At 37.2% G+C, this 21,767-nt stretch overlaps 1 protein-coding gene across 1 annotated transcript in view; it reads left to right on the top strand.

The window, feature by feature from the left end:
• The window catches only part of LOC148950516 (A-type potassium channel modulatory protein KCNIP1-like), a 185,604-nt gene that overhangs the window by 153,198 nt on the left and 10,639 nt on the right, over window positions 1-21,767 (top strand). The window contains exon 3 of the mRNA XM_089091885.1: window positions 2,670-2,810. Within this exon, the coding sequence (XP_088948011.1) occupies window positions 2,670-2,810 (141 nt within the window). The remainder of the gene's footprint in view (window positions 1-2,669; window positions 2,811-21,767) is intronic.

Genomic DNA, 21,767 nt, shown 5'->3' with positions numbered 1-21,767 from the left:
AATTCAGAAGTGAGACTACATTCTCTTCGTTGAGAAAAATTCCGATTTGAACTGGAACTTTTTCTCTTCTTTGAAAAGCTTTCACAATTGAACATCAACATTTTTCAATTCAATAGAAAAATTCAGAAGAGAAATTGAACTTGTCTTAACTTCATCGAGAAAACTCAGAATTAAAGTGAAATTTTCTCTCTTCGTTGGAAAAAATTCGGAATTGAAATATAACTTTATCTATCTTCTACCGAAAAGTCAGAAGTGGAGTGAGACTTCTTTCTCTACATTGAGAAAAATCAGATTTAAACTGGAACTATTTCTATTCTTTAGAGAAAATTTGGAATCAAAATCTAACTTTTTTCTCTTCCTTGAGAATTAACTAACTCTATTAAACCAAAATGAGAAAAATCAATACCAAATATTCTAACAAGCGTAAAACTATAAGAGAAAACGATGCATATTCAAAATGCCGAGTCCAATTATAACTTCATTCAGCAAGAAAAATTACTAATACTCCCTCTTTTGGCAAGTTAAGACTAGAATTTTGCATAGCGTGGCCATTTCTCTAAGAGAAAAAAACAATAATAAAAGTGACTAGAAATAAAGAATTTAAGCACTCTTTCAGCTAGTTAAAATTAAGTTTTGTAATAAGGGTGCATTTCTATAAGAAAACACACAAAAATAGAAAAATGTTTTAAATTTTCCTTGATTACCCGTGCGATTTGGCTAAAATGAAGTACTGATGGACTATTTCAACTAGTTAATACCAAGTTTTGTAATAATGGTCCATTTCTGTATGAAAACACACAAAAATAAAAAAATACATATTAAATGCTCCTTAATTACCCGTGCTATTTGAATAAAATGAAGAATTTATGAACTATATCAGCTAGTTAATACTAAGTATTGTAATAATGGTCCGTTTCTCTGAGAAAAGACACAAAGATGGAAATAATAAATTAAATTTTTGTTGATTATGATTGATTATGATTTTGCGTGATATGATTAAAATGAAGAAATTATGACCTATTTCAGTTAATTAATACTAAGTTTTGTAATAATGGTCCATTTCTCGTAGAAAACACACACAAAATAGAACAATATCTTAGATATTCCTTAATTGCCCTTGCAATATGTGTAAAATGCAAAACTTATGCACTCTCTCAGTTATTTAATACTAATTTTTGTAATAATGGTTCATTTTCCTAAGGAAAGACATTCCTTTGTGTCTTTTGCATCATCGATTTTACACCTGGCCAGGAGAAGTCCGATATGAGCTCGGATTCCCGGCAGATTTGTCATCGTAATTAGCGGAGGTGTGTCCTTTGAAGTCACGGGAATGTACTATTTCTTGAAAGTAATGAGTAGGACAAATTACAGAGGATAACAGGCCAGTCCTGATGGTTGGGAGCGCTCTCCCATTGGAAGGAAATTGACCTTTCGGGTTCTAGCGAGGACAAAGAACTAAAAGAAAAAAGAAATACTTTGAACGTTTAGGGCGAAAAATAAAATGTCAAAAAAAGGTACTATGCGACAGTGATAAGCACTGTCGTTACATAAAAGTTTGTTCTGACCTTACATAAAGTTTCCCCCGTCTTAAGTTAAAATAAAGAAAAAATGCGTTGACTGTTTCGGGCGAAAATGAAATTTCAAAATGGTATTATGTGACAGTGATGGCTGCGCTGTCATTGCGTATGATGGGGTGACCTTGCATAAAGTGTGTGCCGCCATTAAGTTAAAAGAAAGAAAAATGCTTTGAACGTTTTGGTAAAAAAAAATGTAAAATTGTATTATGTGACAGTAATGGTTGCACAATCATAACGTGACATCACATAAGATGTGTTCTGTCATTAAGTTAAGTCACAAGGTTACATAAAATTATGTCAACCATATTACACCTGACCGTTTAAAACGGGGTAAGTCATGTGATGTCATTGGAGTTCAGAGGGGTGTGTCGTGAGAGGCTTACCAACTGTGTTCCCTTTAATAGGACCGGTGAGTACATTGCACAGGTGCAACGGTGTGAGGGGCTGGTAGCTTCACTTATATGACCCTTTAAAATTCCATGTTAAATTCTTGTCATTTCGTCTTGTGTATTATCCCGACCACACTCCAATTGATCATACTGAAACACCAAGGAAATCTTGCCTGGGTCGGAATCTTGGCAGGGAAAGTCGTGACGTAACAGGACATGCGCTTGAAATCCTGCCACCTGTGTTATTGAAATCCTGTCACATGTGTGATCAGAATCCCTTGTTAATTTGCTATCTGTGTGCTCGAAGCCCTAGGTTAATTTCCCTATTATTGCCACTTGTGTATTATAGCGACCACACTCCAATTATTCATACTGAAGCACTTGAGAACGCTTAGAAACAGGGCTCTCATAGGAATCTTGGCTGGGATGTCATGACGTCAGAGGGTTATCATAGAAATCCAGGGAGGGCTGTCATAGAAACTTGAACTCCCTCACTACTCATTTTTGTAGGGGGAGAAGAAATTTTTCTTGTTGAGGAGGAACTACTTTACGGAAGTAAAATGTCAGAAGCCAATCAAATTAATATTTTTGATTAACACGATGAATCTGAGTTCATCTTAAGTAAAATTCTTCTGGAGTTAATCGGTTTGGCTTCCCAAGGGTTCATTTAATCCTGGTATCTGTGATTTCTTTAATATTTCAGGATTGTCCAAGTGGGGCTGTTTACGAGGAGACATTTCGTTTGATATATTCCCAATTCTTCCCCCACGGAGACGCTAGTCGATATGCCAGTTATGTTTTCAAGGCTTTTGATGAACAGAATTGTGGGTGTCTTAGTTTCGATGTAAGTATTACAGCAAACTTAAGCACATTTAACAGAATAAAAATGAATGAGTAAATATGAATAGATACTAATACATTTCAGGACTTTGAAAAATTTTCCTATTTTATTACTTATTCCTCTAACAGTTGTTATGGAAAACTCAGCATGGCTGAAACTCGGCATGCCAGAAAATCCTAGAATGTGGGTTTTAGCGCTCTAATTAAAAAATATGAAATGCTATGTTTTTCATGAAGAAGACGGTCACTGACAATAGTGTTTGGGGTGATTTTTGTAAATCGATATAGTGGATTGTTGGTAATGTTGAAAGCAAACTCACTTGAGCTGAAATTCCGAATCTATTACATCTTTCAGCAACGAAAGAAATATTGCGACTGCAAAAGGTAGTTTAGCCTTACCATTTTTAACAATTTAAAAATTCGCTTGTTTTTTACTCTTCGTCTCTCTTGGATAATTTTCTGTTTTGTGTTAATTAAATCGAGCCAACAGTCATAGAGAATAAAGACAAACCACGGTCCAACAAATCTTTTAAGTTCAATCGGCTTTCTTAAGTGAGAGTCTACACAGTATTGCTGACTTAGTAAAGAGATTTTCCCATGAATTAAATGAAACAAAAACAGATTTTTTTCAACTGAAAGCAAGGAGCAACATTAAAACTTAAAACGGACAGAAATTATTACGTAAATGAGGGGGGTTTCCCAATCTTCAACACCTTGCTCTTTACACTAAAGTTTTCTAGAAGCTTTAAAAAAGCTTCTTATTTTTTTAAATTAACAAACCTCGAGTTCCAGTAGTCGTTCTTAAAGAAATGCGGTAAAATTCAAACTTTAACGTAAAGAGTGAGGTGTTGAGGAGGGGCAAACCCCTTCATATATGTAATAATTTCTGTTCGTTTTAAGTTTTACTGTCGCCCCTTACTTTCAGCTAAAATCACTTTTTTTTTTTTTTTAGTTGCTGATCCTTTTAAAAACAAGGCCAGGAAATCTGGCTCTACCTCCACGGAAGAATTGCTCCTCCCCGTGGATATAGCCTTTTGACAACTCAATCATGATGAAAATTTATCCCGGACAACTACCCTTAACAGCTTCACGCGTAAAAATGAGTTGGCAGAGAGAAAGCAAGACATAAGATTAATTTCGTAGAGCAATTCTGGCAAATTCGCCCAGTGTAAAATTTCCCCTGTAAATTCACTCCTGGAAACTTCCCTCCCCATGGAAAATCCCCCCAGCAGAAGATTCTTCCCCCCACCCAAAAAATGCGTGCATACTTCCCAATAACAATTATTACACGTAAACAATGGGCGAATTTATAACTTAAAGACCTTTCCCCCAGAGGCAAAATGGCTATCTCAAGTTTTGATCAGACGATTTTGAGAAAAAGGGGCGTGGGATTGGGCGTAGTTGCCCTCTAGCCCCTTTGTTCACTTGAAAAGAGCACTAGAGCTTTGTATTTCCGTTGGAATGAGCCTTCTTTCGATATTCTAGGACTACTGGGCCGATACAATCACCCCTGGGGAAAAATAAACTAAAAACACGCATCCGTGATCTTTTTTCTTGCAAAGAATATAAAATTCCACTTTTTTTTCAGATAGGAGCTTGAAACGTCTACATAAGGGTTCTCTAATATGCAGAATCCAATCGTGTGATTTTCATTAAGATCCTGTGACTTTCAGGGGGTGTTTCCCCCTTTTTTCGGGCTAGCTTTATAGATTATGTTATTGTAAACAAGACAGGCAGGATCAATACGCAATACTAGGGTATATAGGAGTGATGTTATTGATGTTAAAAATAATGATCACCACCTAGTAATGTCTAGGGTTAATTTCAGGCTGAAATTTAGGAAGGATAACTACCATTTGAGAAGCAAAGACGTTGGTAGGATCCAGAATGCGCATTAGTGAGAAACTTCCCGAGAAAAGTTGGATATTAAAGAAGAGGGTTTAAAATTTGACAATAGCGATGATGAATGGAATAATTTTAGGAAAATAACTTGCAAAATTGTTAATGGAAGATAGCTAGGGAAGAAAGTTAGGAACACAACAAGGAATATTAGTCAAAATATTTTGCTTATTAGAGAGGAGGAGGGGTTTGTACAAGAGTACCTGAGTGATAGATAATATGAAAATATAAAGAATGTAAAGAAAGTGGAAAAAACACTAAGATTTGAACTAAGAAGGTCTGAATTGGAGACCAAGGATAAAATTGCCAAATATTTGGAAGGTGCAGCTAGACGGTATAATAATAAAATATTCCACTAGTATGCTAATAGATTGAGATAGAGTAGTCAATCTGGATTTGTCCCAGTCAAAGATAGGACTGGGACCACAATTAGTGATAAGTAAAGAGTTAAATAGAGAAGGGCAGAATATTTTGGGAATGTGCTAACCTAGTTTAGAGCTACATGAAAAGATAAAGAGGAAAATGAAGAAGTTTGTGACACTCTGGATGTCGAGGAAGATAAATCTTGTGAGGAAGAATTAGTAACAGTACTAAATGGATCAAATAATAAAAAGGCCCCAGATGATGATAGTGTGGTAAATGAATTTCTTAAAAATGGTGGCTCTGACGTTAGAAATAAGCTACGGAAGATTATGAGAATGATTTTTGTAAAGGGGGAAGTACCTAAAGTTTTTAGGAAAACCCTAATTAAGATGATAAGAGTGAGTGTGCTATTTATGAAGTCATTGGCCTGATTTCTGTAGGTGGCAAATTTCTTAGTATGTTGCCATTTTTTAGACTTAGAGATGCTGTAGACAAAATTTTAAGAGAAGAAGAGTGCGGTTTTTGGAAGGGTAGAAAATGTTGCAACCAATTTTTAACTCTTAGGTCAATAATTGAGAAGTGAGTCTACAAACACCTTTAGTCCTCAGTTTTATAGGTTATTAGCAAGCGTTCGATTCAGCGGATAAAAGAGCTTTAGCGAAGGTCTTAGGTTTGTGTGGTATACCAGACAAATACATGAAACTGATTGGTGCTATGTGCGAGAATTACACTGCTGCGGTTAAGGTAGGAAATGAGGTTAGCGGTAGGTTTCGTATTAAATCAGGAGTTAAGCAGGGTTTTGCTATATTCCAGTTTATATGGATAATTTTGATGGAGTTCTTCTTAACGAGTAGAGGAAAGGAAATGGGAGAACACAGAATCAAATGGGGAAGAAACACTTTCCTGGACTTTTTGTATGTTGATGATTTAGGCTTCCTAGATAAAAGTGTGAGCAGAGTGAATGAAAATTTAGAGTTTTTGCATGTTCAGGATGCTTAAATAGGTTTTAAAATTAATGTTAAGAAGACAAAGTCGTTAAGGCTAGGAATAAGTGAAGATAGAAAGGTGACATAGGGTAACGAAAAGATCGATCAAGTGGACTGTTTTTTCGCAGTTGAGAAAAGTTTAAAAGAATAGCAAGATAAGTCTTCGAATAAAGATTAGAATTTTGGAAGCTACAGTGATGACAGTGGTCAAATATAGTTCTGGAGCATGGACGCTCCGTAAATAGCAGAAATATATCCTAGATATTTTCCAGAGAAATTGCCGACGGATTTTCTTTTGGGTACCCGACTGATTGAATATATTTCAAACAGTAGGGTGTACAAAAACTTCGGTTCAATCCCGCTTTCTAAAGTTGTAATGAGAAAAAGGTTGAGATGACTAGGACATGTTCTGTGGATAAAGGATGACAGATTGCCAAACATTGTTTTTTCGGCCAACCATCTAGGGCTAAACGGAAAGTAGGTTGTCAATGGTTGGGGCGGGAGGATGCCGTAAAGACAGATTTAAGGGAAATAGAAATTTCCTGGAGGGTGTAAAGAGGGATTCTTTCAACAGATTAGGATGGAGGTTTGGTGCTGCGATGAGTTGTTAGTAGTAGTAGTAGTAGAATTGGATATAAAACTGCATTCAAATTAAAAAAGACGAAACCTATTCCGAAATGCAAAGCGTTGACCAGAACTTTTCTGGAAGCATTTAAAAACGTAAAATAAACGGCTGCTGGAAATTTTGAGAGTTTCCTTTGTCGATCGTTTTTCAAAATGTTTGAATCAAAATTCTAATTTTTAAATGGTTTAAATATAAAATATATAATGAGGAAATTGTTCATCCAAAGATGATGATGAATGAGAATCACAATAAAGATTTATCGTCGTAGTAAATGTTCACTGTACAGAACATTAAATTTTTTGAAAATTTGAAAAATAGCTTGAAACCCTTAAAAATAGTGAAAGATCGAAATTAATAGTATACCATTGGTCAAACCATGGTTGAAAGCCTTTGAATGGATATTTTAAGCCTCCCATCTTGAAAAATCAGGAACATGGGGGTGGTTGTTCTCCAGTATGACACTGAATTTGTAGATGGGGGAAAGAAAACAAATAAAAAAGGGGTTTTGTATTCAGTTAGGACACCGATGGTGGATAATGTTAAAAATTGGGTTTGAGTAATTTATGAGACCCCAAAAGATGTAAACTCCACTGGTCATTTTTTCCCCGTTACAACGATAAGTTGAGTCCTATCCCAGGGAAAAAATAAAGGAGAATATATCTTTTGCCCCATGTACCTTCCCTCATTTAGATCTGAGTGAACATTCTCGGATCACATGAACCGTTGCAAAATTCATGGGAATCAACGACTTGAAATGCCGGCAGAAGGCAAAGATACTTTACAATTTAAAAATTTCAAAAATTCCCTGCTAAAAGTTGATAAAGTGTCTTTGGCTTGCGAAACAAGAGTGACTGAGGTATAGGACCTATCAATCCCATAGATAGTAAAAGAACAAAAACTGGTTGAGTGTTCCTATGCGCATGCTCTTTATGATTTTAACAATAAATTGCAATGGGAAGAGTTTTTTTTGGCTATGGAGGAGGAAGGCAGTATGGGAAATTTATTGGTATCTTTAATAAAAAAAGCAAACGGCGCAATTTCACGATTGCTTCACACCAACAACCCAATGAAATTGTCAGATAAAGAGCAACTGGCACTAGAAAAGGGGGCAATTTGCTGGGTTTGTAGAGCTGTTCTTGCCCCAAAAGACGCGGTCCAGGATCACAATCACCTTATTGACCCCAATTCAACAGGGAAAAGTAACTTTCGGGGGTGGGCTCACAATTCATGTAATTTAAAAATTAAACAAAAAATTTTTCTTCCGGTTTTTAAACATAACTCTATCTACGATCTGAAGTATGTGCTACCAGCATTGGCGCGTCTTCAAAGAAATGGAACAGTGGATGATGATGCATGGGTGATAGACAGCTTTACCTACAAAATCATACCTAAATCATCGGAAAAGTTGCTTGTTTTGGAATTTATGTGGAAATTTGTTGAAGCCGACGTTGAGTACACGAATAAAATTCGCTTTTTAGATTCCTATAGTTTTTTCCCCAAATCATTGAGCGAATAATTCAAGTGCAGAAAAACGATGACGGTTGCAATGCTTTCCCCCTTCTCAAACAACAATTTCCAAATGATTTATTTGATTTGTTGACGGTCAAGGGCATATATCCTTATGACTATTATTGTTCCATGTCGAGATTCGCCGAGGAAACTATTCCTTCGATTGAATCTCTTTACGATAGTCTACATGACCGTAGGTGCATCCCCGATGAATACACTTTTGTTAAAAAAGTTTGGGCAGAGGGAGGGTGTAAAAATAGGTTTGACTACTGCAAGCTTTATTTGTCGAGTGACGTGTTAACTCTGTTAGACATTATGTGTAAAAATACGGACAAAATCTATGAGGAATTTAATTTTGATTTAGGCTATTATTTTTCATCTCCTCATCTAGTGATGGACCTCATCCTAAAAATTAGTGGGGAAAAAATTGGGCTAATCACAGAAATTGATCAGCACCTGTTCATTGAAAGATCAATGAGGGGTGGATTTGTTTTTCACGGCTAAAACTACAGAATTATGCTCCTAACAGAGCAATGGAAAAGGGAGTTTTTTGTTTTACATAATAGAAAAAAGCGTGCTTTGCTGTTTCTATCGAATATACGCATCATATTTTAAGCTTTGTGTTGTTGGAGGGGAGGGGGGCTAAGTCCCCCTGAAATTGAATTTATTAGTAAAACAATTTTTTTTTTTGGAAATAAAGAATGAAAGTGTACTCACATTGAAAATAGAAATATCCATTGTTTTCAAAGTTAATAATATGTAGTGTACTATGCTCGATATGCTAATACATAATGAAGATTAAATTCCAAAGCATGAACATTTTATACGGGGTTTCAATAACGAATTGTTAAACAATTCTCTGATTGGCTGTCTAAAAAACAGGTGACAGCTCGAAAAAAAAACCACTCTGGTTGAAAAAAAAAACTTGGAGTTGAAACAAATTTGTCCGGGGAAAACTGCCCCCGTTCAAACTGCTATCTTTTTTGCAATGTTTAGGAACAGGCAGGGAATCCCCAAAAAACCAAACCAGACTATACCCATCAAACCAGACTATACCCATCAAACCAGACTATACCCACCAAACCAGACTGTACCCACCAAACCAGATTATACCCACCAAACCAGATTATACCCACCAAACCAGCCTTGCTATAGCAGGAAGGAACGTAAAGGCCCCAAATCCATAGGTACATGCTCTGGAAAGGTGTCATGGAATGTAAAGCCCCAGAAACCTATAGTTGACCCAGAAACTTGTCTGCTTGGCCCAGAAACAAGTCTGGTTACCGCGGAAAATTGTCTGGTAGGTTTTGTATCATTCCATATTCAATTGACAACAATAGCAATAATCAGTCTGGGGGGAAGGTGCCAGGGAATGTAAAGGCCCATAAACTTATAGTTGACCCAGAAACTTGTCTGGCCCAGAAACATGTCTGGTTGGCCCGGAAACTTGTCTGGTAGGTTTTGTATAATTCCATATTCAATTGACAACAATAGCAATAATCAGTCTAGTAATCTGCCATGGAAAGGTGCCATGGAATGTAAAGGTCCAGAAACTTATAGTTGACCGAGAAACTTGTCTGGTAATCAACCATGGAAAGCTGCCAAGGAACATAAAGGCTCAGAATTCAATAGATACTTACTACTAGCGTTGGAATCAGAGGATAAAAGAGCTTTAGCGAAGGTCTTAGGTTTGTGTGGTATACCAGACAAATACATGAAACTGATTGGTGCTATGTTTGAGAATTACACTGCTACGGTTAAGGTAGGGAATGAGGTTAGCGGTTGGTTTCGTAATAAATCAGGAGTTAAGCAGGGTTGTGCTATATTCACGTTTATATGGATAATTTTGATGGACTTCTTCTTAAGGAGCAGAGGAAAGGAAATGGGAGAGCACAGAATCAAATGGGGAAGAAACACTTTCCTGGACTTTTTTTATGTTGATGATTTAAGCTTCCTAGATGAAAGTGTGAGCAGGGTGAATGAAAATTTACGTGTTACGAGTTTTTGCGTGTTCCGGATGCTTAAATAGGTTTTAAAATTAATGTTAAGAAGACAAAGTCGTTAAGGCTAGGAATAAGTGAAGATAGAAATGTGACATAGGGTAACGAAAAGATCGATCAAGTTGACTGTTTTTTCGCAGTTGAGAAAAGTTTAAAAGAATAGCAAGATAAGTCTTCGAATAAAGATTAGAATTTTGGAAGCTACGGTGATGACAGTGGTCAAATATGGTTCTGGAGCATGGACGCTCCGAAAATAGCAGAAAGATATCCTAGATATTTTCTAGAGAAATTGCCAACGGATTTTCTTTTGGGTACCCGACTGATTGAACATATTTCAAACAGTAGGGTGTACGAAAACTGCGGTTCAATCCTGCTTTCTAAAGTTGTAATGAGAAAAAGGTTGAGATGACTAGGACTTGTTCTGTGGATAAAGGATGACAGATTGCCAAACAATGTTTTTTCGGCCAACCATCTAGGGCTAAACGGAAAGTAGGTTGTCAACGGTTGGGGCGGGAGGATGCCGTAAAGATAGATTTAAGGGAAATAGAAATTTCCTGGAGGGTGTAAAGAGGGATTCTTTCAACAGATTAGGATGGAGGTTTGGTGCTGAGATGAGTTGTTAGTAGTAGTAGTAGTAGAATTGGATATAAAACTGCATTCAAATTAAAAAAGACTAAACCTATTCCGAAATGCAAAGCGTTGACCAGAACTTTTCTGGAAGCATTTAAAAACGTAAAATAAACGGCTGCTGGAAATTTTGAGAGTTTCCTTTGTCGATCGTTTTTCAAAATGTTTGAATCAAAATTCTAATTTTTAAATGGTTTAAATATAAAATATATAATGAGGAAATTTTTCATCCAAAGATGATGATGAATGAGAATCACAATAAAGATTTATCGTCGTAGTTGTACTGTACAGAACATTAAATTTTTGAAAATTTGAAAAATAGCTTGAAACCCTTAAAAATAGTGAAAGATCGAAATTAATAGTATACCATTGGTCAAACCATGGTTGAAAGCCTTTGAATGGATATTTTAAGCCTCCCATCTTGAAAAATCAGGAACATCAGTTTTTGCATGAGTAACAGTTATGTCTCTGTTTTTTTTTTCCGCCAGGTCTCACAGGCTACTGAGTGATTTCAGAAATAAATTTAGTAGCTCATGTAAAAGCTAGTGCTAATATCTACGTACTTTTCATAAATTTGCTTTGATAGCAACAGAGTAATAAGCCAATGAATGCCAATGCAAATGCCGAAAATTGACACTTTTTTAAGTAATTTCCGGAGTGGAAAGGATAGTAGGCATAATAAATTACTATCTCCAGGTCAGAAACCCTTAGCTGGAGGTTTAAAATCCCCTTAAATCTCCCCCTCTTAGCCCTCTTAGTGAGTGATTTTTTACCACGTTTTCTAAGGAACTGAAGGGAAATAAATTTGCAAGTTGGCAATAATTCAGAAACAGTAACTAATCAAAAGATTTAACAAGCAATAATTTTAATTATAGATGTATGTTTTTTTTTTTTTTTTTTTTTTTTTTTTTTTTAAAGGCCTGAAACGCTTACGACTTGACGTTAAATCAAGTCACACTTTCTGAAAAATATTGGATTGTACTCTAGAGCCTCCTTTCCAGCGATTGTCTAGCAAATAGATAAGACCATAGTGCTGCCAATCCAACCTTTAAAAATAAACAAGAAAAACTAAATAGATAAATCTGTTAACGTTTTTTTTTTTTCATAAAAATTTAAACATTATTGGTCTATTGATTTCAAAGACAACTGCACTTTCAAGAGAAGGCAACACTTTCTGAAGCTCTTTGGTGCCATCAGAACTGTTTTCTAGAGCTGGTGGTGTCTGGGACAAAATTAATAACAGTGACCCCCTCCCGACTCAAATAAAAGCAAAGAAAAATTGAATGAAAGTGAAAAATTTAATAAATTGGGCCATCACACTGTTACGCCACCTCCCCCTTCCTAGGAACGGCCCTGAGAGCCATATGTTTCTAGCTTCTTCTTTTTTTTATTTGATGGATTGAACCAGAAAGAGGACGGTCACAGGCTATCCACATGCGGAGCCGAAACTTAGCTTTTTGTTAAGCCATTGTCACTTTAGGATAGTAATCTATCTTTCACCATCCTACTCAGCTCCCAGCTTTCACAACTTGCTAAGATTGGGCAAGAAGAGCACCGTAAGGTACCCCAAAAGAATGCTGGTTGTGTCTACTGAGAGCTTTCATCCATATCAATTCTCGATTCTCTTTGTCCATAACTTCTTTCCCTTTTCCAGTCAATTTTTTTTTTTTTTTTTTTTTACTTCCATAATATGTTTATGGATAGCCTCCTTACACCCCTGCTTCCTCCATCCTCTATCAAATAGGAACTGTCTTGTCTCAGCTGTCGCCAGGTAGGATAGTGATCTATCTTACACCATCCTACTCAGCTCCTAGCTTTCACAGCTTGCTAAGATTGGGCAAGAAGAGCACCATCCCCATCATGCTTCTATGATCAAATCACCCAAACCACCATACTATCATATTCATTTATTAACATACATAAACAAATATCACCCCAAATCTTATCAATTTGAGAGCCAAATCAAGGAAAAAGTTGGGTAAAACCTTTTAGGTTATCAAGGTCATCATAGACCCTAGCTGATTTCTCCAAATTCTTCAAGGTGTCTCTGTTCTCGTTCAACATTACTTTTTTCCATGCTAAGTAGTAGTTTGCGGTACCTTTTGTTCTCCATCCAACTTTCGCCATTACTTCTTCAATTCCAGCTCCTCCTGCGGAGAGTGTTATTGCTCCACCAGCTCTAAGACTGTGCGGTGTCTCTCCAGCTGATAACCCAATCTCCGTTAACGTATTCTTCAGGGACCTATAAATGGTCGCATAATCGATGGGATTATTTATGAAGGCATCGCCTCTGATTGTCCTAAACAGGAACCCGTATGAGAACGATAAGCCACATTCTGTTGCAAAACTAAGGTAGTCTTGCAAAGCTTGAACCGGGCAACATTTTTCATCATGGGTCCGGAAAATGGCAAAGGTATTAGAATTTCCCTGCCTCATGGTTTTCCCAAACGTATGGTTAAACAACATACCCTCTTTATCCGGGAAGAAAAGGATCTCTTTACTTTTAGTTAGAGCTAAATCTGAGGCTCTATCTCCTCCGAAGAACTGTATAATAAAGAAGGCTCTATTGCGTAAACATTCTAAGGCACCTGAATAATCACCCTTTGTTTTGAGCAACACGGAGTTAGACCACAGATGTATTGCCAGCCTTACCAGTTTCCAAATTTGAAAAGGTATCGCTTGTTTTGGAGTAACTGCATGTTGAGCCTGTTGTGCCCTGATAGCCGCTAAGAGAGTCCTCACTTCGTAAGATTTGGCTGGATTCTCTGAGCTTGATTCCTCTGACCAGGTTTTGGTGCGGCCCACAGCATTGAAAATTGCAGTGATTTGTCCAATAAGGGAATCGACTGTCCCTGCTGCCAGGGTTCTTTTACATCCGCAATCTGATTGATGGGTCGCTAAATTTGGGCACTCAAAGCGATGCAAAATTGTTCTTCCCTTTTCTTCTCTCGATATCAAAAAGAAAACAATATTTCTAGGTAAACAGTTTGAAAGCGTTTTATCAAGACCCCTCAAAAAGTGCTCTAGATCCTCCTGCAATCTTGATTTCCGTTTCCCATAGGATGAGGTCCGGAGCAGATCAACCAATTCTTTTCGCCTGGTTTCCCATCTTATAAGGTTATGTTGGGTATGAATCTGCAATCAAAATCGAAACATTTTAGACTGAACAATTTTTATTTATCAAAATCATCATTTTTCATCAAATACAAATACATAATAGACTTGCATGTACTCTAATATTTTAAAATTTGACTCTTACTGCTACTAGATCACTTATCAGACCTTTATTATCTTTGACATATCCCTTCTTCGAAGGAAAACGCAAAACCTTCTTATCTCCCTATTTCGCTAAGGGCAAGAAATCTCTGGCATATGTCTTTATGATGGGCCACCATGGTGCTTCTTTTTTAAAAGGGAGCACAATTGTGACTTCCACATGCATGTTTAACAAATGATGTAGAACATGTGGGATCATACAAAAAGGGGTGAAAACATAATAATTTTCCAATGGAGACAATTTTTGGGTAAAGAAGTCAATTCCAACTGCGCCAGGTTGCGGATATGGCGAATAGAAAGGCAATGGAACCCCTTGAAGATCATGCTGAACATTTGATTGCAGTGCCGTTAAATCAAATGTGTGCCCCCTCCCTTCACCAAAGGCTTTTTGCACTTTTGACCATGCCCAGCCACTAAGCATACAGTGTTGTTTCTCAATCGATCTTGAAGGCGCATCTGCAAGATTCAAACTCAAGGGTACATAAATCATATTCAACCAAATATTCAATTTTACAACTGATAGGAACAGCTCCTTCAATATGTTATTAAGATCCCCAGCAACACCCCCTGACAAGGTCCAGCTATCAACAACCGCTTTGTTATCCACCTTAGCTATCACCCGGGAATCTCTGACAAGTTCTGAAACAGCTTGGATGGCATTTAAGACAGCTTTTGCCTCTTTTACATGTATGGGTGAAGTTAAATCAGAAGGTGCAAAGTAATCAGAAAATTCAAGAAGTTTATTCTCGAGTGACCTAAACGAGCAGGACCATTTGTAGTTGCTCGCATCCGTAAAAATCACCAACTCTTTATGGGCTGTACTCCTCCAAGGGAAAACCCTTGGTGAAGCTTTTAAACCTCCCCAAAATCTTATCTCTTCTATCACATTTTCTGGTATTTTTCCTCCTGGAGTCATTTTTCTTTCCCAGCCTCCCACACACGAGGAACATGATTTTATAAAAAGACGTGCATGAGGGAAGGCAGTGGTGAAGCTTACTACCTTTCCTATAAACCTCTGCAAGTCTTTAACCTTTAAATAAGGTTTACCAAGGAGCTCAATCCTCAAAATTTCAAATTTCTCCACCTTATCCTCTGGTATTATAAAAGAGCCGCTTTTAAAGTCAATAAACATGCCCAGATGTTTCACTTTTGAGGATGAATGTAATTTCGATTTATTTGATATAAAAAATCCTAATTTTCCCGCCAGCGATATTACAAATCTAAGGTGTCGTTCTCCCACAGAGTGAGAATCGGGGCCAGGGGGAATGTAATGAAACGCGTCATCGTAATACTTCCATCCCCACCCCCGCCCCCCGCTTTCCTGTAAATAAGGGTTGGTATTTCCGAAATTCGCGCATAAACATATGGAGATAACCTAGAGCCAAAAGTCAACACAGTCCAAACAAAATACCAGTCTTCTTCGTCTTCTACGTGTACGCCAGGGTATTTAAATCCAAGGTACGTTCTGCTAGTTGGCGTGACAAAAACGTGATCATAAGCACTATGTTCATCTACCGAAAAACCTTCACCATCCACATTTAAATATGGTTGTATATCCAACAATGTGTCTAACGAAAATGGGAGATCTTTTATCCATAAATTCAAAAACGTTTCATTGTGACATAGCCTAGGTTTCTCTGGTTCTATAGTAAGTCCCATTACCAGTTTGGAGGGTCACAATATCCCACCTTTCCCCATGGCAGCACTGATCCATTACGAATCCGTGTTATAACAGTGTTTTTAACAAAATCGTGAAACAGGTCCACTGATTTTGAATTAGGAAATTCTGCTGGAACTGGTACAACTGAATCATAGAAATTCCCTCTATAGACACCCTTATACGGAACAAAGTAAGCTTCTAAGTCAACCCCATTAGTGATCAAACATAAAATTTCTTTTGAATGTGTGATACCTATCACTTGTGAGACTTCTTTCCAATGCGATATGTGATTCACTAAATTTCCGGCGATAAAACGTCGAGTGTCTAGGACTACATACTCCTTTCTTTGATCCCAATGATCAAAACTCATAAAATGGCTTGCATGAGGGTGGACAGGGGTTTCAACCGGATTCCCTTGTGCATCTGTCCATGTCTCTGATCCACAATTTGGAATCTAAAAATATTTACCTTTTAGACGTTTTACATATAAGCAAAACTGCAATTGATTTTAATCTTTCTCAAAGTTCTTTTTCTTCCTCTATGCAGTGGTTCTAGGACTACATACTCCTTTCTTTGATCCCAATGATCAAAACTCATAAAATGGCTTGCATGAGGGTGGACAGGGGTTTCAACCGGATTCCCTTGTGCATCTGTCCATGTCTCTGATCCACAATTTGGAATCTAAAAATATTTACCTTTTAGACGTTTTACATATAAGCAAAACTGCAATTGATTTTAATCTTTCTCAAAGTTCTTTTTCTTCCTCTATGCAGTGGTTCCAAATAAATTTTTTTGGCCAATTCCTACCTAGCCATTCTTAAAACCTAATACTTTTCTGGTCGTAGTCAATTTGTTATTCAAACTTTTACCAATATTCCCCTGAGGAAACTTTAGGTGACATTAGCTTGGTATGTTCCATATTTTTCTTTTTTTCGTCCAAATGCAGGTGAATGTGAAGTTATTCACTTTTTTGTTTCTTTTTTTTTTATTAAGATACGCTTTAAGGCATAGTCCGCCAAAGGGTGCCCGTGCTGTCCATGACTCACCCAAATATTGCCATACCCACGCTGGAACTCACGTCTCTAAGGGCACCGTGTTTCTGTTGTACGCCTACACACATCTACACATTTACATACGTATTTCCGTACCTACAGGGCTCAGTAGGGAAAAATAGAACTAAATATAAGAGAGTATATGGAGTAAAAGGCAAAAAGAAAAAGATAATGGTAATAACGAATAAACGAAGACAAAAACTGTTTCACTCTTTTAATTGTGCACACCAAACATTCAAATATACAAGACCAACATAAGACTGGTTTAGAAAGAAAAGCAAAAGAAACTTTTACTCCTCATTTTTTGGCGTGGTTTTTCCCACGAAACAGTCGGCCACCAAATGTGACCCTTAACCACAGTTGTAGCATCTTCTGCCACCTCTGTCCCCATGACCCCTCCTGTATCTCTGGGGGGGGGGGAGTTCGAAGATCCATAAGGATTATACCGTGGGTTGGGATTATACGATGGGCTTAAGGTGTATTTTGGGGGAATTACCACTTGAACCTCTTGACACTTGTCAAACGGCTGGTTTTTTGTGTCAAGTTTTAATTTACTCTCAAGCAGTCTCCGCAATTCCCCGAAAGTCGCTTTCTCCGTAGACGTGCCGATCACATTAATTATGCTATGAACTAGCTCATGCTGGGGAAAACTTACATACGGTAAGAACTGTTCGTACGCCGCCTGATACTTTCCCCCTTCAGGGTCACCGGTTGAGGTGGCTACAGCAGCGAGATGTCTCAAGCGAGACATGAATAACGGGCCAGAAAAATCTGACGTCGACTTGGCCAGTTCAAACAATTCACGCCTTGCTCTCTCTACTGGGGATGTCCCTATCTGGGATATTACTTCCGCTTTAATTGATTCTTTAATTTGCCTGATTACCTGTTGGGACGGCTGGAAGTAACTTGTTGAGCACGAAGCCTCTCCCTCAAGTGGTTTCGGCACTGTAGTTGATTGGGTACTTTCCCGATTTGGTACCACTGTCGGCCTTTGGATAACTTGCTCATGTCTTGCATGATTTAATAGTTCTAACAGCAGCAACAAAAATGTTTTCACTGACCGAAGATCGGTAGCTCCGAGTAAGAGGACTAGGGACGATTTTTTCTTGCTCGTCAGCCATTCAGTAGCTTGCCACAATTCCTCCTCAACGCAAGACTTAAACTTTTTCCTTCGGATTTTTACCTCTGTTGGTTTGAATTCAAGAGACGGTTTTCCTTCCTTGAATTTTAGTATCGAATCTGAAAAGTCTCTGCCATTAAGGCACGTCTTCTCATTTACATCAATTGAAGGCATTTCTGCAAAACAAAACAAAAGGGTGATAACTTGCACAGATACTTTGGCTAAAGCTTAATCTATAGTCAAAACTTTCTTTCCATCGTATCTTGACTTCCGGTCATTCCTTCTCATCTCATTTCTTTCTGATTTCCACTGTGTCCAAATCTCAGATTAAGAGGATTTTAACTTTCAATCTGATTAAATTTATCATTTTTTTTTTTTTTTTTTTTTTTTTTTTTTTTTTTTTTTTTTTTTTTTAGCTCCCTTAGAATAAGAATTGAGGCCGGAAAAAAACTAGTGTATATTTTTTTTTTCTTATAGCCTAATTTCAAGTACGTGTTTAGTTATTTTATCTATTTTGTTTTTATTATCTTTTTCATTTCCATCACAATATCTTTAACATTATTTTTGATCATTTCCCAGGATTTCACTAGCATCAATGTGATAGATTGACAAGGATTTATCAACCCCTCCATTCTTATCAATGGAGAAGGGCTATTAACCCATTTCAGAAGATTTTTACGGTTGAACTTGGATAACCTTTGTCTTCAAGGAAATATGATATAGGTGAATCGGCGCGAGGGCGTCTTGACCATCAACCGGGTAATTTTTCACAATCTTATGCATAACAAGTTTTCTTGTTGGCAACAGCTTTCTGTCAACGTTGTACGCCCCTGGTCTTCCACGAAACCAACGACTAGATTTAATCGTACAAGACAAATCCACTTTTTTTTTTTTTTTCTTCTTTACGATCTGGAAACAAAAACATGCCTGAGCGACGATTTTTGCCCCTCCCCTTCAATCATTCATATTCTTCTAGATATCTCCTCGAAACATCTCATTTATTTTAATAATTTATCTTTTTTTTTCTTTTTTTTTATGTAAGCACATACTTGTGCATCCACATTCTATTTTGCCATCCTAATATTCTGTGACTTGGAAACAATCCGAGGGGGAGGGCTCCCTTTCCATTATTTTCTTCTTCTTTTTCTATAAGCACCAAAAACCGCACCACACTGTCAAATATATATATATTTTTTATAATTATTATTAAAAATGAAACTCGATTTTCAACGCCTGGGAAAGTAAAATCTTGATTTTGTAATAGACCGAAATCTGACCTTCTTTCAGGAAAAACCTGTCAGGTTTCTGATAGTCACCGTCATGTTGATTCTTAGCATCTTTTGACATTGCGTAACTTAGGCATATGAAAATATTAGTTATCTCAATACCCCCTCATAATTGTACAAGTGCATTTTACTTGCCCAAATTAAATGTCATTAACGTTCCCTTTCAAATGGGAGCAAACGCCCTTATCTGTATATCACCAAGGAAAGTGTTTTCCCAATGTAGCTGGCATATATCGACATTATATATACATACATATATAATCAAACAACAACATAAACAAAACAGATCTTATTGTCTTGAAAATACCGGGTCTTCCCCTTTAATTGATTTTAAATATATATTTAAAAGATCAATCTTGAAAACATCATTCACACAGTTCGCATTTTTTTTTTTTTTTTTTTGTATAAGGCGAAAAAGGTAACCATATTTCCGGGGGAAATGCTGTCAGACCTTCAAGACTATCGTGAGGACAGTCCTAGTAAACTGTTTTTATAGGCATTCCGCCTTCGTTTTTCCTTTTTGAAAATTATCTGTCCCCGAAGAATTCTAATCGATTGCCAACTTACTTTATCTCTTATATATATATATATATATATATATATATAGATACATACACATATCGACAAATACATATATATATGCATATACACATATGTACATAGCCTACATACACATGTATACAGTAACACACACATGCACGTATATGTGGTTATCAATAGTTTCTCAGTAAGACGACTTGTCTCTTGACTGAGAGCCACAGCAGGCTTAGGCACCTGTCCGGCTTTTTTTTTTCTTTATTTTTTTTCTTCCTTTTTTTGTCAAATTTACGTACCCATCTAATATGGGGATAATATACAAGAAGATTGCCACACAGGCTAACGTAACATCCAACTAATCCAAAGGATTACAAATGCCTCTCAACTGCCAAAAAGGCAAAATATAGGCTTTTTTCCACAGCCACAAAGACCAATATAGGCTTTTTGCCAGCTGCCACGAAGGCAAATGAAGACTTCATTTCAACTGCCACAGAGGCAAATGTAGGCTTTTTTTTCCAGCTGCCACTAAGGCAAAATATAGGCTTCTTTCCATAAAATATACAGCTTTCAAAAATTCGCGTATATATTTCAAAACAAAATTGAAAATTTCTTAGTCACCATAGAAGGCGCTTCTGCCTTCTCATAATTCTTTGTTGCCACCACGGCTTATTTTATTCTTAGTTAACTCAGTAAATTCCACTGTCACACAGCCTAATTGTACATAACTCATCGTTTTATGGCTATATTACTTATTATTTAGTATCAACTTGTCCTAACCTGGCAATGTAAGCAAATCCGACGCTGACCTTCAAACCTATGTGTACTCAACCTCTATCAAGTATCAAATAGGAACTGTCTTGAGCAGTGTGGCCAGATCGTGAACAAAAAAGTAAGCCGCAGCCTTTGAAAAACAAGCCAAAAATAAGCCAGACAAGTTTTTGCCCAAAATCTAACTTTACTTTTAATGGTGTCGAAGTTTTGACGGTCGTTTTATAGAAATACTCACCAATATTCAGGTCCTTTGATCCTACTGGCATTATCCACCTTTCAATTTGTTCCCTGGTTTGCGGAAGTTCAGTTCCAGTGTAGAGATTATTTTGAGGCTGCATTTAGTAGAATTGCGATAAAGCGCTACCCCATGTGGAACTCTAGAGACTTTACAGAAATTCCCGCGCGCTATGTTCAGAAAATGCTCGACCGTGCTTACTTTCCTGTCCAACAGTTCCGGGAAAATTATTGACGAGGACGCCCACCGGCTCGATTTCTCCTGTGTTAGTTCGAGCACTGTCCGTGTGTGCGCTGCAATTTCTGTATCCCATAATTTCACTGAGTCGGACCTCCGATTACTATAATGATACTCTATGACCCAATGCGTTTTAATGTCAACATTTCGATTCAGTCAGAGATTCTTTTTGGCGCAGTAGAGTTATTGCCATAAAAAATTCTTAAATTTGTGTCCCAGCCCTTATTTTTTGGTTGTACATAATGATGCATTACTAAATAGCGACCGTAGCCCGCAGACAAAAACAAAAAAAAATCATTATTTCATTGGTTTATTATCACATAGATACACAAACAAAAATCAGATCATTGGATATTATCACATATAGATTCATAAAATTATGGAAATCACTTTGTGTAAAGTCAAAGCTTTGGAATAAAATCCTTTTTCCAATGCTAAATGCGATGCTAAAACGCCCTTAAAGGGCTACGAAAGGTACACAAGGAACACAATTGTACTTTTGTCTTTATCACAAGTTCATTCCAGGGTCATAATTGGCTATCACGCACCACAATACGTCCCTGGGACCAAGAACAAATAAGACTGAGTAGAACCTCCGTCTTTGGTCCATGCACTGACTATTGGATAACCTGTAAAATCTGAGCGGAAGTGGAGCCAATTTGAGAACTGGCTGAGCACTGAGTTGACGGCCGTCTACTTTCCCTCATCGCCACCACGCATTTGTGAGGAAAAGACCGTAGCAGGCCTCCAGGCGTGTATGATAAGTGTAATCAAACAC

Source organism: Artemia sp. Qi Xiang Cuo, chromosome 7 (genome assembly GCF_049724085.1).
Source record: "Artemia sp. Qi Xiang Cuo chromosome 7, ASM4972408v1, whole genome shotgun sequence".
Taxonomy (NCBI): Eukaryota; Metazoa; Arthropoda; class Branchiopoda; order Anostraca; family Artemiidae; genus Artemia; species Artemia sp. Qi Xiang Cuo.
This window is presented reverse-complemented; position numbering and strand designations above follow the sequence as displayed.